General features: G+C 53.2%; 5 protein-coding genes across 5 annotated transcripts; 3 read left to right on the top strand and 2 right to left on the bottom strand.

The window, feature by feature from the left end:
* Nucleotides 1-607: 607 nt before the first annotated feature.
* Nucleotides 608-4011, top strand: BBA_06688 (ATP dependent DNA ligase domain-containing protein; the record flags this gene model as incomplete). The annotated part of the gene is made up of 5 exons (XM_008601785.1): nt 608-952; nt 1043-1668; nt 1725-1818; nt 1865-1947; nt 1995-4011. The coding sequence occupies 5 exons, from the start codon at nt 608-610 to the stop codon at nt 4009-4011; spliced, it is 3165 nt and encodes a 1054-aa protein (XP_008600007.1).
* A 181-nt stretch (nt 4012-4192) lies between these two features.
* Nucleotides 4193-5497, bottom strand: BBA_06687 (2OG-Fe(II) oxygenase superfamily protein; the record flags this gene model as incomplete). Its single annotated transcript, XM_008601784.1, has 5 exons — nt 4193-4795; nt 4863-5013; nt 5075-5091; nt 5160-5273; nt 5339-5497. The coding sequence occupies 5 exons, from the start codon at nt 5495-5497 to the stop codon at nt 4193-4195; spliced, it is 1044 nt and encodes a 347-aa protein (XP_008600006.1).
* A 594-nt stretch (nt 5498-6091) lies between these two features.
* Nucleotides 6092-6952, bottom strand: BBA_06686 (Cupin, RmlC-type; the record flags this gene model as incomplete). The annotated part of the gene is made up of 1 exon (XM_008601783.1): nt 6092-6952. The coding sequence occupies one exon, from the start codon at nt 6950-6952 to the stop codon at nt 6092-6094; it is 861 nt and encodes a 286-aa protein (XP_008600005.1).
* A 1254-nt stretch (nt 6953-8206) lies between these two features.
* Nucleotides 8207-10438, top strand: BBA_06685 (uncharacterized protein; the record flags this gene model as incomplete). Its single annotated transcript, XM_008601782.1, has 1 exon — nt 8207-10438. One exon carries the CDS (start codon nt 8207-8209, stop codon nt 10436-10438), a length of 2232 nt encoding a protein of 743 aa, XP_008600004.1.
* Nucleotides 10439-12122: 1684 nt separating this feature from the next.
* Nucleotides 12123-13927, top strand: BBA_06684 (WSC domain-containing protein; the record flags this gene model as incomplete). The annotated part of the gene is made up of 5 exons (XM_008601781.1): nt 12123-12437; nt 12491-12612; nt 12677-12869; nt 12930-13315; nt 13774-13927. 5 exons carry the CDS (start codon nt 12123-12125, stop codon nt 13925-13927), a joined length of 1170 nt encoding a protein of 389 aa, XP_008600003.1.
* Between the last annotated feature and the right edge of the window lie 1620 nt (nt 13928-15547).

Here is a 15547-nt window from a genome sequence, read left to right as displayed (position 1 = left end):
AAGCAGTGCATGTGGAAAAATGAGCACGGCAATGCCAAAGCATACCAAAAGATGAATATAATTGCCAATTAAGATTGTTTACATATTTGCAATTGCTAATTACTCTTAAGATTACCATCTGGTGGGCTAATTGATAGAATGTGTCGAGATTTCGTGATAGAATAAGCCGAACTTGGACATTTCGACGAACTAATCTTGTCAACGATCAGATCATGTCAACGCACAAAAGCATGTCAACTAACTAGATCATACCAAAGAATATGTCATGTCAGAGCTTATTTTGTTTTAGTGTTGGTTTACGTGGAGACTTGCCCATGTGACAACCCGTCCAACTCGTGTTGCACTAGTGGGCTAAGGCGCGACAAATTGCGACGAGAGGCAACCACCAGCGCGAGAGAGCTGCCTAGCAGCGCCATGAAATGAATCTTGGCTGGCACAAAACAATCTCTTTGCTTTCACTGCTAGAAAACGGAAAATTTTATCGTCAGGTGGCCATCTTGTAATCTGGTACCTAGCGGCCATGGTTTGATACAAGGGAAACTGTCAGCCCTGTCGCAATCTATCGAGCGTGCAAACTTTGCTGAACTGAAGAAGAAAAAGGACGAGCATGCCGTTTCCATTCTCAGACGTCTGCGACCTGCTCGAGCAGTCATACCGGCTTTGTCAGTCCCGCAAGAGCAACAACAACAACGACGCCGCCGTGCATGCGTGGTTCCGGCGGCACCGCGCGGCCGTCGACGCGCACGATACTGACATGGCGGCGCTGCTGTCGACGCTGCTGCCAGAGAAGCGCACCGATCGCGTGTATTGCATCCAGGCGCCGACACTAGAGCGGGTGATTGGCCGGGCGCTGATGCTCGGCTCCTCGCGGATGCTGGAGCTGGCGACATACAAGCGGCCGGGTGCGGGCGTCGATCTTGCCGAGTGCGTGGAGCGCATTCTGTCCGTGACTGTGAGTTTTTTTTTTTTTTCTTTCATTATTTTTATTCTTTCTTCTTGCATTTGAGGGGGGTTTTTGCAAGACTGACAGTTGGGATATCAGCCGAATGCGGTGCAAGAGGGCCAGGATCAAATTGTGACGGTGGAACAGATTGACGAGCTGCTGCATGGTCTGGCGGCGCGCATCCGATGGAGCGCCCCCGCGATACGCGAGTCCAGCGCGGCCATGTCCCATGAGAGCCGCGGGGACCTGGAGAGCATGTACCGACGGCTGTCGGCGCGCGACGCCAAATGGTTCACACGGCTTGTGCTCAAAGACTACCAACCGCTCATCTTCAATGCCAATCTACTGTACCGCGCCTGCGACCCCGTGCTGCCGTGCATCCTCCAGATCCGGGACGACTTTACCGAGGCGTTGGCCGCAATGTCGTCTGCGCGGGGTCCGCTACTGCCGATGGCGGCGGCGGGGGGAAGGGGAAAGCTGAGCACGAGGAGGGTGCTGGCGACGGTGAAGCCGAAGCTGGGTGTCAAGGTCGGGAGGCAGCAGTGGCTCAAAGGCAGGAGTATCAAGCATTGCATCGATATGGGCAGCGGGCGGATGAGCGTGGAGACGAAAATGGATGGCGAGTACTGCCAGATTCATGTATATCTGAGCAGCTCGCAAAAGAGGGTGCAAATATTTTCAAAGAGCGGCAAGGACAGCACGGAGGATAGGTCCAAGGTGATACCGTGAGTCGTGGCTGTTGGCTTTTTGTCAAGGTCGGGCGGGGTACTAATGTGTATAGGGCGATTGAGAGGGCGCTTAGGCTTCGTACGAGTGAGTGCGGGTTTCAAGAGGCATGTATTTTAGAGGGCGAGCTTGTATTGTATAATGATTTGGTGAGTTTGTACGGTTTACATCTTGATGGAGAACTAACAGCTCTAGGACAATACAATTATGCCGTTTCATAAGATTCGCGGCCACGTCACGCGCCGCGGACGATATATGAATACAGAACAAGACTCGCAGTGAGTACTCGACTTGCCTGCTGACTAGAGATTGCTGACAGTTCTAGGCCAAAACCATATGAGCACTTGATGATTGTCTACTACGACATTTTCCTCGTCGATGACCAGTCTCTCATGGACGTCCGGCATTCGGAGCGGCTTAAAATTCTTCAACAAGTCGTCCATTGTGAGCGTGGACTCGCAGCACTGGTCCCGCGAGAAACGATTGACTTTCGACACTCTCTTGCTGCGTCTGCCCTGCGAAAAGCATTTGCCAAGGTCATTGTCGAGAGAGGCGAGGGGCTTGTCTTGAAGCCCGACGAGCCTTATATCGTGATTGACGAAAAGGGACGGGCAACGTCGTGCCGCTGCATCAAGCTGAAAAAGGAATACATTGGGGCGTTTGGCGACGTGGGCGACTTTGCCCTTGTCGGCGCGGGCTTCCACGCAGCAAAGGCCAAGATGTATCGTATCCCAAACTTGAAGTGGACGCACTTTTACATTGGATGTCTCAACAATAAAGAACAAGTCCAAAGATGGGGCGACACGCCCGAATTCACCATTGTCTGCGCTCTCGAGCTCCCTCAGTCTCTTTTGCAATCCTTTCTCGCGTTTGGCGAGCTGACGGCCGTGGCACGCGCCGACAACACGTCGACAAAGTTGACTGTGCCGCCTGGCATCCAGTGCCCCCACGCGCGCTTGACCGTTGCGTTTGCGAACCCCGCCGTCGTCGACCTCTGCTGCTTCAGCTTTGACAAGCCCGGCAACACGGGGGGGGTTTGGACGCCGCGCTTCCCCGCCGTGACCAAGATTCACACCGACAGGGACTATACCAATGTCGTGACCCTGGACGAGCTGCAGGCCATGGCGCGGGAGGCGGTGGAGAAGCCGGCGCAGGAGGTCAGCCAGGAGAATTTGCGCTGGATCGCCAAGCTCGAGGGCGCGGACCCGCGGGGCGTGGCGGTGGATGCGGTGAGTCAGGCGACGGCGACGACGATGCCGACGCCTTCACCGGTCAAGTTGACGATGACGACGACGAGGACAACGACGCAGAGCACGGCGTCGGGTAGTAGCCAAGAGTCCAAGGCGCCGACGGAGACGAGCCACCAGAGCCAGGCCGTGGCGTTGCCGACGCCGCGGGCCAAGGAAGCAGAGGCGCGGAGAGAGGTGTCCGTGTCGGTCATTTCCATATCTTCGTCTTCGACTGCCAGCAAAACTCGCTCGCAAAAGTCGGCGATGCGTGGCTCTGCGAAGCGAGTAATGGGAACAGCGTCGCCGGAGCAGAGCTTCAAGCGCCGCCACTGCGCGGCCAGTCTCGGAGACAAATCTGCCGCGCCGAGCGCCCCGCCGTCGCGAAGACCACTGGAAAACATGAATGTAAATGTTTCGTACGGCGATTCTCAGTCCATCGATAGCCAAGACAGCCAGGCCACGGTGAAGCTGGAGGAGCCGCGCAGACTTGCAAATGCGCAACAACAAGACATCGTCATTGAGATTCCGAGCTCGGACGCAGAAGACGACGACGACGACGACGGCTCGTCACAAGACCTGAGCAGCCAGAGCCGCTCCCTAGCAGTGGTGGCGGCGCCCAAGACAACAATCGCAGCAGCTCAGCAGCCTAGCGGATCCCATCATGTACACTGCAAGTATGTCGGTGCAAAGTGCGGCTTCGTCGGCAAGACAATACTGCTGTCGAGTCTTGCGCTGCTCCATCTCGCCGAGCTCACGCCCCTCCTGCGCTCCCACGGCGTCGACGTTTCGCGCATCATACCCTGTGTGGAGACGTGGTGGCGGAAGCTTGGCAGAGAAGAGCAGCAGCAGCAGCAGCAGCAGCAGCAGCAGCAGCAGCAGCAGAGTCGCGTGCTGCTTGTTGATAGCGTGCAGCAGAGCGCCGAGACCAAGGCGCTCGTGGCGAGGCTGGACGCGGCGCGCAAAGAGGCGCGGCGTGAGGAAGGGGATTGGATTAGCGTGTATGACTGGCGCGTGTTGAAGCATGTGTCGATTGCAGAGGACGCGGGCGTAGAGAAGAAGTACTATGATGGGTTTCAGGATCCGTGGAGGAGGTGGTATTGTGGGCTGGTGTAGTGTTGATGGGTTTTTGTGATGTTGGCATTGCATGGCGTTTTGTTGGCGGTGGTGTTTTGTTTTGGGTAACTAGTTGACTCAAACGTATAGCATATTCATGGAGTTTATTTCAAGGTCACGCTTGAATTTGAGATTCATTTTTATTCGTACTTGTATTCAAGAGCCGCGACTTCCTGCATTGCTACGATTCCTTCTTCTTGTACAAATCACCATATGTTTCCTCCAGTCTCATGCGCAGGTGCTCATCCGCCCTCATCACCTTGCGCCGCGCATACGGATTCGCGCTCTGCCCCTCAGCATCCCCCTCCCGCGGCGCAAACCTCCTCACCCGCTCGCTCGGCACGATACCCAGCTCCGTGCTCTGCGAGGGGCTCGAAAAAAACGCAATCGAGTAGCGCGGATCCGTCGCGCTCTCGCCCTCCACCACGATTCTGCCGTCAAAGACGACGCGGTGCAGCGTGCTCCGCAGCAGGCCGTCGGTCCAGTACGAGAGCAGGTCGCCGACGTTGACGAGGATGGGCGGGCTGGGGTCGCGCTCGGTGCCGGGCGGCTGCACGGGGACGGGCGCCCAGGTGCGGCCGTCGCGCAGCTGCACCTCGAGGCCGGCCTGCCCGCGGAGGCGAAAGAGCAGTGTGATGGAGCCGTAGTCGGAGTGGGCGCCGGCGCGCACGTCGGCCGCGGTGTGGGCGGTGGTGGAGGGGGGAGGGTAGCGCAGGAGACGCAGGATGGTGTCGCATTCGTCGCCGGGTTTGACCTCGTGGGCTTTGGCAAAAAAGTCGCCGACCTGTGAAAGATGTCAGGGAAATGGAAAGGAAGGGGAGGAGAACGGGGAAAGAGAGGGACAGACGTACGCCGAGGCCGTTGCCGATGAGGCGCAGGAGCTTGGAGCACATGGCGGTGCAGACATCACGAAAAGCCTCTAGACGGGCTTGGTCAGGGACAATGGTGGGAGGGAGTGGTTGTTGGGGCTTTCCGTCCTTGAAGAGGCCAATGTTGAAGACTCTTGGAGGTGTCAGCTTGGTAGTTTTGGCTTTTGGTGATGCACAACATGCATACAACATACTCTTTAAAGTCGCCCACCTGGGTCGAGTATACCGTCAGCATCAAAGCCAAAAGTCTACAAAGCGCAACCACGGTTTCGGACCTACTTTTTGGCTTCTAGGATCGAGTGTCTCTGAATGAAGTCCGCCCCAGCCGCGATTATTCGTCTGGATGGCGCAGGCGACTTTTTCCTCTAGCGGCGCATCAAACAGCTTCTTTGACTACAAAAGTGACGTGTCGTCAGCTGCATAGGAGCTCGTCTACAAGGCATCGACGGGGTACAAACCAATGCAAAAGCCTCGTCGACTTGTTCCGCGGATATATCCTGGCCGAGGTTTCTTATGTAGATGAATCCGTGCTCCTCGGCTGCATCGACGAGCTGCTTGCCAATGGTGGCCTCGTCGGCCGAGTTGATGTCAATGATGGGGATACCCGGGTGCGCCATCTTTGTAGCAGGCGGCGTATGATGGATATTAAAAATTTCTCACGGAATGGGGGCCAGATCAAGGGTTTCCTGAATGAGTGTTGAGTAATGTAGAATTTGAACTGTTGGATGATGGCACGGAAGCCATTTGACAGACAGCCTGATGTAGGAGCTAAGATGATGGCGGGGTCATGGTGATGCCTCGATGAGATACGTAAGACGGGCGGATTTGGCCCTGGCTAGGGGTACATTTTACCGACAATCAGCATTTTTTCAACATCAAACGAAGATGACATAATAAAACAGAGATCCAAAATCAACAGGCGCATCAAATAGTCACAAAAAGCAAATCACAAGACGTTTCGCAATTTACCGTCATTTCACCACGACTTGTACGCATCAAACAGACGACTACTCCTGCTACATGGTACAGAGACACCAGGCAACTTGCACAGAATCTCAATTCTTTTTGTCATTCAATATACAATTTATTTAACCAGAATTACCCAAGACATCATCATCATCATCGTTTTTTTCCTATTCATAACCTCAATATACAATGTGCGTCCGCGAAAGCAGACAGACATGGAACCCCCCCAATAATAAACCAAACATTTATGCCGTGTCCAACACAATAACCTCGGCAGCCGCAGAGCCAATGCTCTCAATGGAAAGCTTGTCGCCAGCATTGACACTCTCGACAAAGGCGCCATCGCCCTCGACGAGCTCGGCGTCTTCGCGACCATCAATGCGAATCTTGGCCTTGCCATTCTGCGTCATGGGCAGGTGTACGTAAACTTTTCGCTTGTTGGCCTCGGTCGCCTTGGCGCCCACGACCCATTCAAACGTCTTTTCCGGCGCAATGATGCCCGCGCCCATGGCAAAGTCGGCGTGTATGGGGATGGACTCTGCAATTGTCGGCTCGGCGTCCTTTTCTTGCTGCGCGGTGGCATCGACGCCGCCCTTGAGCGGGCTGAGAATGGTGACGAAGCCCTTTTTCTTGTCCTCCTCGCCAAACGTGCGCGTGTGGTAGCGAGGGGTGAGGCCCTGCTTCCAGGGAATGGCCCAGATTTGCAGGAAATGGACAGTGTCCGTCTTGTGCTCGTTGAACTCGCTGTGCGCGATCCCGGTACCGCCAGTCGTGTACTGGACGTCTCCGCGATGCATGCGGTAAAACTTGTCCGACTGGCCGCCCTCGCTGCCCTTGGCAATCATCGAGTCGCGATGCGTGAGCTCGCCGGACAGGATGTAGCTGAAAATCTCAAAGTCGCGGTGCGAGTGCGTGGGGAAGCCCGAGTTGGCCTTGACGCGGTCCTCGTTGAGGACTCTGAGCGAACCAAAATGCGAAAACTTGGGGTTGTACCAGTCCGCAAAGGAGAAGCTGTGGTAGGTGTTGAGCCAGCCATGGTCAGAGTGGCCACGGGCACCGGAGCGGTGCGGCGTAATCTTGGCTTGGCGCAAAACAGACTTGGACATGTTGCCGGCAGACTTTAGCATGAGCGGTTCTGTTGTTGTTGGTTTTTCCGTAGCTGTTGTGCTGTTTATTAAAGAGTCTGTCGTCTTCGTCGAGAACAGAGAGGAGCTCAGCTGCTGATAGTAGTAAGAAGCTGTTGGGTTGAGAATGATGATGAGTGTGGACAAAAAAGCAATCAAAATCGCAGAGCTGAGAACAAGGCGCGGCATATATAGACAATGGTCTAGTAGACTAGAATTTTCTGGAGATTTTTGGCAAGTTGGGGATTTTTTTAAAAACATTTGCAATGGATTAGACATCGCGGGCACTGCCTCATTATAAACTTTCCGTGGTGCATCACCAATCTGAAGCCAATTAGGACTAGCGCTGTTAGTAATGATTCTTAAGCTGTCGCTAATCAACCTCGGGCGGAATGAGCCAATCAAGTGATACTTTTAGATGGGCGTTACCCCGTTTCCGGGAAGATCTTGCGCGGCGTAGGTTTGCTTTTTTGCCAAGACACAGCTCGTTATTAGTCTAGTTTCGAAAGACAGGCAAGTACAATACCATTTCCCTGAATCAAGATACGACCCAGCGCCTTACCCCCTCGATCGAGATGGTTGCCAGATCTAGATATATGAAAGGCCTCGGATACCATTTGCCCTAGTTATTGATGGTAAAATGTAGAGCTCGATGTAAATGTAAATAGCCATCTCAGAGTTTCAAACCGAGCTCTGTCTCGAGTGGTGGGAAGCAATCATACTAGACTCTCAAGAGCCCCTCTACTTGTGTGTCGTACCTACGCCCCCCCCGAGAACGAGACACTCGATTGATGGCAAGATTATAAAGTCGCAAGAGTAGTATGCCGTTATCCGAAACCTCCATCTTAATTTCGAGGCTCAGAATCAAAGATGTGGTGCTGCTAGCTGCCCTGGTGTGGGTAGCCACTTGCTACCGTCCCGTCGCTCTCCAATACCCTACAAAATAGTTTTAGAAAAAAAGCCGGAAATCGCGACCTCGGCGATGTGATTATCCCAAGTAAGGGCCAATATTACGAGAATTATTGATCCGGGGAAGAATTCCCAGTTTTTGGCAACCGTTCCAAGCTCGACCGGAACCATTGGCGCTACTGGTAATCACCTACGTCACTCTGTCCTCACCATCATAACGCTCCTCCAACCTTGAAAAGCAGAGCAACATCCCATCCTCGAAAACATGGATATACTACAGTCTCAGTCCACCGTTGCCTGAATCCGAGGCACAAGACGTTGCCTACCATGTTTTCTTGCTTTGGGCACGATGGCGATGAGAATGAACGCGAGCCACTGCTGCCGCGGTACAATGACGATACCGCCCGCCAGGCGCGGCTGCACGAAAAGCTGCATACCTACCAGATGCTGCGCGCCATGTCCAAGGGATATATGCCGTCCACAGAGCAGACAAAAACACAATTGAGAACCCTTCTTTCCTCGCAAATCCTCAATCCATCAGATACGGCTGGGCTGTCCAGCTCTGGGCGGGCGCTAGTTCGTACCACCAGAGAATGGCTGCAACTCTTCATCGAGCTTTTGGACCAGAAGAATTCGCAGGACCAAATTCAAGATTTTATATGGTATCTCACGAGCGCCAGAGTCAATATTGACGCCAATGGTGCCGGAACAGTTTTTAACAAGGGCAAAGCCCATGCCAAGGCTTCAGCAGCAGCAGAGGCGCTACGGACCGTCTTTTCTCTTGCGCTCCTGAACAACGACTTTCGCGTGTTGATGGCAGACATTGGCACCATATCTACCCAGATACTCCGCGACGGCGCTTTCGCGGTTGGTCAGGTCTCCCAGCAGGCTGGCAAACAGCTCGACTCTAGCGTTGCAGGAGGGTCTGGCGATTTGGCTGCGCTAAAGGCCACTGACAACAAGGCCAAGGAAAAGTTTACCAAGGAAGAGCTGAAGCAGAAAGCTGTCGAGGTCAAGGATGACATCAAGGATGATGCGGTGCAAGTCTCGGAGGAAATGTATACCAGCTTGCAAGACCACATGGGTGAGGAGACGCAAAAGATTCTGATTAACCGCTTAAAGGCGGCAGTCAGCGGTCTTCGGCAGAAAAAGGATTACCCCGAGGCTGTCTCGCAGCTCGCAGGGCTTTTGCAGCGTTGCGTCACCATCTATCTCTCTGCCGCGGGGGAGGCGGCCGAACAAGTCGAAGAGACCATTGAGCTCAATCGGCAAGCAAAGGATGCTGCCACGAATTTCTGGGGATTCATTTCCTCGTTTGGCGACAAGAGTCTCTGGGATGACGTTGCTGCCTCGTTTCGCGACTTTGTCGACAAGAACCAGGAGAACAAGGCCAATGCCGAGCAGCTTGCGCAGGAGCTCATCACAATGGTGCAAAAGATGCTTTCTGATCCAGAATTCCTCGACAATTTTGGAGAAAAGAAGGAGGAACTCAAGGAAAAGACCAAAGAATTGACCAAGGACTCATCCCTGAGTGATGACATTTCTCATCTAATCAACACCACGCAGTCCGCTGTGCATTCAGCTTTTCACGATCCAGCCGTTCAGAAGTTGGTCTCGTCGTCGTTTCGTCTTGCTGAAATTCTCTTCCCGACAGGCCAGAACAGCAATTCAGAATTAGTGACGGACTTTGGAAACATATTCTTGCCGCTCTTGGTGCAGGCGGTGCAACATTTGCCGATTCCACGCCTCGAGGTTGCAACTCCCAAGGTTGACCTTTTACTGGAGAATCTCATCTTGCAACCCGGTAAAACAGTCAACGAGAGCTCGTTCCTTCCATACAATGTCCATTCCATGACACGAAACGACTTGGACGTTACCAAGCTCCGATTTGGGACGGCGTCTTCCATGACGAATCTGCTCACCATCAAGCTGACGGGCATCTCTGTGGCGGCGCAAGACTTGGGCTACTGGATGCGCGTGCACTCTGGCCTCTTGCGCTTCATGGACGAGGGCCTCGCCGGGTTCCATCTTGACGAGCGCGGCATCGACGTGGACGTGGAGCTCGAGATTGGCCGAGACCGCCTCGAGGAGCTGGTAGTGCTCCGAAATGCCAAAGTCAAGATCCACCACCTCGACTACAAGCTGCGCAAGTCCAAGTTTGCCTGCCTCGCGTGGCTGTTCAAGCTGCTGCTGCGACCCATCATCCGCAAGGCGCTCGAGTCGACCATGAAGTCGGCCATTGCCGACGGCGTCAAGTCGCTCAACAGGGAGCTCGTGTTTGCGCGCGAGCGGCTGCGCGCGACGCGCGTGTGCAGCCCAGACAGCGTGTGGACCTTTTTCAAGGCCGTCGCGGCGAGGTTCAGGCTCGAGGACAACCCCGACGTCTCCGCAAGAGTTGGCGTCAAGCCGGGACAAAACGTCTTTAGGGGACGCTATGCACCGGGAAGCTTGGTGAAGCTGTGGGAGCAAGAGGCCGAAGACGCGCAACAGAATATACACGAATACAGACGTGATGGGTGGAGAAACGATATCTTTAGCGTACAGACTGTTCCCTTGTAGCGTTAGTTTCTGGCAGAATGATTTTTAATGTCATGGTGAAATTGTTAATTTGTTCGAGCTTGTCTGGCCTTGAGCGATCGTTGAAGCTGTATCAATCTCATTGGAGGATAATTGAAGCGCCCAAAAATCTTACACGTCTCTTTCCACTCCTCGCCGCCGCTGTTGGCCGCAACGTATGAACCCGGAGAAGTGCATCTTTGAACGTGCATGCTTATCTAGGGTCGGCCGTCGACCTATCATTTATCGTCCACAAACGTCAAGCAAGGGATAACTACCTAGTTATCGTATGGCCCCGCTGGTGCAAGCGAGTCTGGTCTTGAGCATTCACAGTTCGCACCGGAGGGGGGCATTTGGTCATTGCCTGGCGAAGCATTCATGATAAGCGCCCTTGCTTCGCAAGCAAGGGAATTTGCTTTTTTAGAGGGCAGAAGTAGTCAAGACAAAGGGACAACGACCGCTCCACGAGGGCTATTGCCTTCACCTTTTAGCTTCTGCGCCTTGATTAGATTCGTCGTGCTAAACGTCGCTCGCCTTTCCTGCATTTGGATCGGGCCGTAGAAAATCTAGACCCTTTTTTTCTCGGCCAAAATTAGAGTTGAAACGGCAGCTGCTCATTTGTTTCAGGTCTCGTTGAAGAAAGATCAACGCAGCAAGCCTTGCCTTGGCAAACGCACAGCCAGCACATGATGGCGGACTTTCGGGTACGGCGATCACTCCATTTAAAAAAAAAAAGAAAAAAAAGAAAAGGCTCTTCAATCATCGATTCGAAATGATAGAGCCGTTTGTGTCATATATTGGCCAAGCACCGAGTCTGATTAAACTTTGAGGCTCGCAGCCTAGTTCATGTCAGGGACGCCGGATTCGTCCGTCGTGGCTTTGCTAAAAGCAAGCCTGGAACCTCCAATCACTTTTCGGCGCACGACCCGATTAGCACAAGTCTCAAGCACCAATTTTGTTTTTTTTTTTTGAGATGTCAGATATATTGCACAAGGCTTTTTGCGCAGTACGCGAGGCTACGAGGAACAAGTTGCAGGTGGCAGGCTGGAAAAACTGATGACCTCTTTCAGTAACATGGCATGTGGAGCGCCTTATTGAAGGTGCACAGCCAATGCCACCCTACTTTTGAAAAGAGTATTCAATAGCGCATTTTAACAATGTCTCTAATTCTTACTACATGTCAGACTTTAGGAAAAAAGGGCTCGGATTGGGCCCAGGCTAGCAGATCCCTGCCGCCGTCCGTATGACGCCCGTCGGGCCTCGCCGCCCAACCTGTTCGGAGAATATTTTTCATGAAAGCCTTCCTCATGATCCCCCAGTGAAGGAATCTAGCGTTATTCCCACTCAATTGAGGCTACCAGACAGGTGCACGGGACGCGACTGAATGTGTGTGTCAATGCGCGTGGATTCATTACATTCCGGTGAGTATCCGAAGGGTTTGGCAAGTCAGGCTGCTCGGTCATGGCAACGGGCTACGTTCTGAAAGTGCCACGGGCACCTTGCCTTGGTTTGACATTGTTCTTGAAAGTATAAATAATCCTATTTTAATGGTATACTTTGCTTTGCGTGGTGCTGCTTGGGTCGATCAAACAACTCCCTGCAAACGGAGTCCAGTCTGGGCATCCCATGAAAAACCTCTTGTATACTCAAACAAAACACACTCTTGTCTCACTGCAACATGATCAAAATGCTTTCTAAATACCTTGTTGCTCTCTCCCCCATTGCTACCTTGGTTGCTGCCCAAGGCGGCCTCTTCATCGTCCACTGCAAGCCCTTGACGGTGCAGCGTACTGATCCCATCATCAACCCGGGCCAACTGAGCACCCACGTTCACGCTATCGTCGGAGGTACTGGCTTCCACATGTCAATGAGTAACGAAGATGCTCGAAATTCCAAAAATACTACCTGCGATAAGGCTTTGGACAAGAGCAACTACTGGCAGCCCCAGCTGTACCACCAGCACCACGATGGCAGCTTCGAGCTGATCAAGCTACTTGGAATTGTCAGTGACTATGCCATTCCATTGTTTTGACTTGTACTCACTCTTACTACTAGGCTGCTTATTACATTGACCGTACTTGCGATTATAAGCCAGGCCGCAGAGACTGCAGAGACGCTCCCGGCGCCATTGCGCCGCCCAAGGGCCTGCGCATACTCTCGGGCGACACCTTGAGGAGGTTAGTCTAACAGGCCCTACTACACCAACTATCAAAGAAGAAAGATTTTTTAACGACGAAACAGAACTTACGACAAGAGTGACAAGACCAATCGCGCCATTAGCCACGTCTGCCTCGACCCCGGCCAGGACTATATCGAGCTCCCTCAGAAACTCTGCAACGAGATGCGCACACAAGTCTATTTCCCTTCCTGCTGGGATGGAAAGAATCTAGACTCTCCCGACCACAAGAGCCATGCAAGTACCGAGCCCCGCCGAGTATACATACACACACCCACCACGGGGCACCCAGTCACTAACACGCCCCCGTTTCACCAGATGTCCTTCCCCAGCATCGGCGACTACAACGGCGGTGTCTGCCCCGAGTCGCACCCCGTAGCCACCGTTTCCGTCTTTAACGAGTTTTTCTGGAACACGCGCCAGGTGCAGGGCGGTGCGTTTCGTCGCTGGGTCTACGCCAACGGCGACACCACCGGCTACGGACTCCACGGCGACTATCTGCAGGGCTGGGAGGACCAGGACAAGCTGGAGCGCGCCATGAAGACTTGCACCGGCAATAAAGGTACGGATGACCCCGGATGTAGTCTGTATGTTGGGCCCGATGGCGCTGGCAAGTCTTCGTTCCAAAAGCCTGAAAAGGCACCGCCCACGGAGGAGGTTGGCTTGAATGGCCGCCTTCCAATCCTGCCGGGCAACAATCCCGTGTACGAGATGAATTAGTGTCTGGTTAAGGAGGGGAGAAACATGAAGACAGCAATGTATATAACTTGATAGTATATATCTCGTCGTATGTGGCGGCCCGACAGTAGTGCATACCGACGGGTCGCGCGAGTTTGGATTGTTGGCAATGTTGGCGACGACCAAAGATTAAAGTAATCGCATCATTGAAGGGGAAGAATCAAATACTGGGAAGACATATACTTGGAAATAGACAAATTATACAGCCTGTTCTTTATTCACAGCGGTACCGGTCAAATAAAAGCAATAGACCAGGCTGAGTCTGCTCCGGTGTGAGTCATCAACGCGGCGAAACTCCCATAAAGTATCTATTTAAGGGGGGCATTTGAGGGAGAAGATTGCAAAAGACTGTAATCTATTCGTATTGAAAGCTAGGTCATCAAAAGCCGAAAACCGATACGCTAAAATGACCAAAACTCGAAAGGCTGGACGCCGGCGAGGCACTGAAGAGCACAGGGCCAAAGCCGAAACGACTGGTCACTGAACACCCTCTGCCGCCGGCCGCTCGAGTCTTCGCCCTCGAAGAGCTTACAACAGAGATTCTACGCCATGTCCCCCAACGCTGTGTTGCTCTCTAGACTTCAACGCCACGTGTCGTCTGTGGAGTGCGGTTGCACAGGATGTCTTTGCAGCCTCTCCTAGACGGCGTCCCCCCGCCGTCACCCAACAGCCAGCGCCGTGACAGATATATCAACCCAATACTACTTGAAGCATTTCGGTAAAATTTCTAGATGATGGTGGAACACGACTCGAAATCGGGCTGTGGCTCACAGGTCGTCATTACTCACGCATATGCGTTCACTGATCGATCTACCGATTGCGACGTCTGGCCCGGGCCGGCGCGGTACACCAATGCATATGCGCGCGTCGGGCGCGAGCTGGAGAGTCATGCAACCCCATTATCCACCCCGTTTACGAGCTGCGTTACCGCCGCGAGCCCGACGACGCGCAAGTCCAAGTCGTGGCGGTGGCGGATGGCGTACGATTGGGACAAAGTCTATGATGTACTGTTTTTGTGATTACGAGCAAGACGACGCGCACGACGTGGGATAAAATGTGGCTGACTTGGCCGCAAGTAACGGCTAGGCATGCATGTGGGAGAGAAGAAGAAGAAGAAGAAGAAGAAGAAGAAGGGGGGAGCAGATGGCGAAGACGACGCAGCCTCGAGACTATAATCTGTTGGAGAGACGAGGAGAACATCAACGATGTCTAGCGTCTACATTCAGCGAAAACAAGTCTTGTCGCGACCGTCTTCGAGTAAATGGTGAGTTTCTAGTGACGAGTTTTAGGAAAGAGAATCTGGTGGTCGAGACTTAGTTGTGGATGGACGATGACGGTGACGGGGCACCAAACTAGACAATGGCCGGCCATGGGACCTTTTTGTGGTCTGTGATGGAAGAAAGATACCGATTCTACCACGGATTGGCAAATCAGGTCGTGTCTGCAGTGCCACCTTGGCCGCAATGTCGTATTTTGAGCCTCGTGTTTTTTTGCAAAACGCGCCTGATAGCAAAATCTCAAACAGCGCGATTTAGTCTCAGCTCGGATGGAATCGCATGGTCTTTTCTTTTCTTTTTTTTTTCTTTCTTTTTCTTTTTTTACCCGCACAGAGTCTCGGACCGCATCATCTAGCAGCTGGGCTCAAGCACTGTGAACGATGCTCAGACAGAACATGGGCTGAAACTTGGAAAGGAGAAGAAAACCCTCACGGACCAGCCTCTATAATAATATTTCTTCCCTTTGCGTTACTTTTTCAACATACGATCCTCCCTGCTCCGTACCGTTGGAAAACATGCATGGGAGCCCTGTCGCTTTAAATAGAGTCCCAGCCACCAGCCACAGGGATTGTGCTAAGCCTCAGGCTGCCACCCGCCACCCGGTTTTCGCCCAATCGGGACTCGCGTATCATCGCTTGGCCTGCCTGCCTGCCAGCTGGCAAACAGAAGAAGAGCCTGACCTCCCAGCTGGCACACGGCAAACGCCCAATGCCATCAGAAAAGTTGACATCTCCATCCTCAGGAAAGTTTTTTATTTCCAGACTTCGCAATAAATCTCAGCGTGAGTCAAAATGATCCTACCAGTATTCCACACCGGCGACTAGCCCGTTTATCCACCTCAACCCCTGTCGGATCCGAGATCCCCGGCCCGGGGTGGGGCCGCCCGGTGGCTGGCTTCAACGCTTCCAGCCTTCTCGTCAG

The sequence above is a fragment of the Beauveria bassiana genome (genome assembly GCF_000280675.1).
Source record: "Beauveria bassiana ARSEF 2860 unplaced genomic scaffold BBA_S00020, whole genome shotgun sequence".
Taxonomy (NCBI): Eukaryota; Fungi; Ascomycota; class Sordariomycetes; order Hypocreales; family Cordycipitaceae; genus Beauveria; species Beauveria bassiana.
Note: the sequence above shows the minus strand (reverse complement) of the source record. Positions and strands in the feature narration are given on the sequence as shown.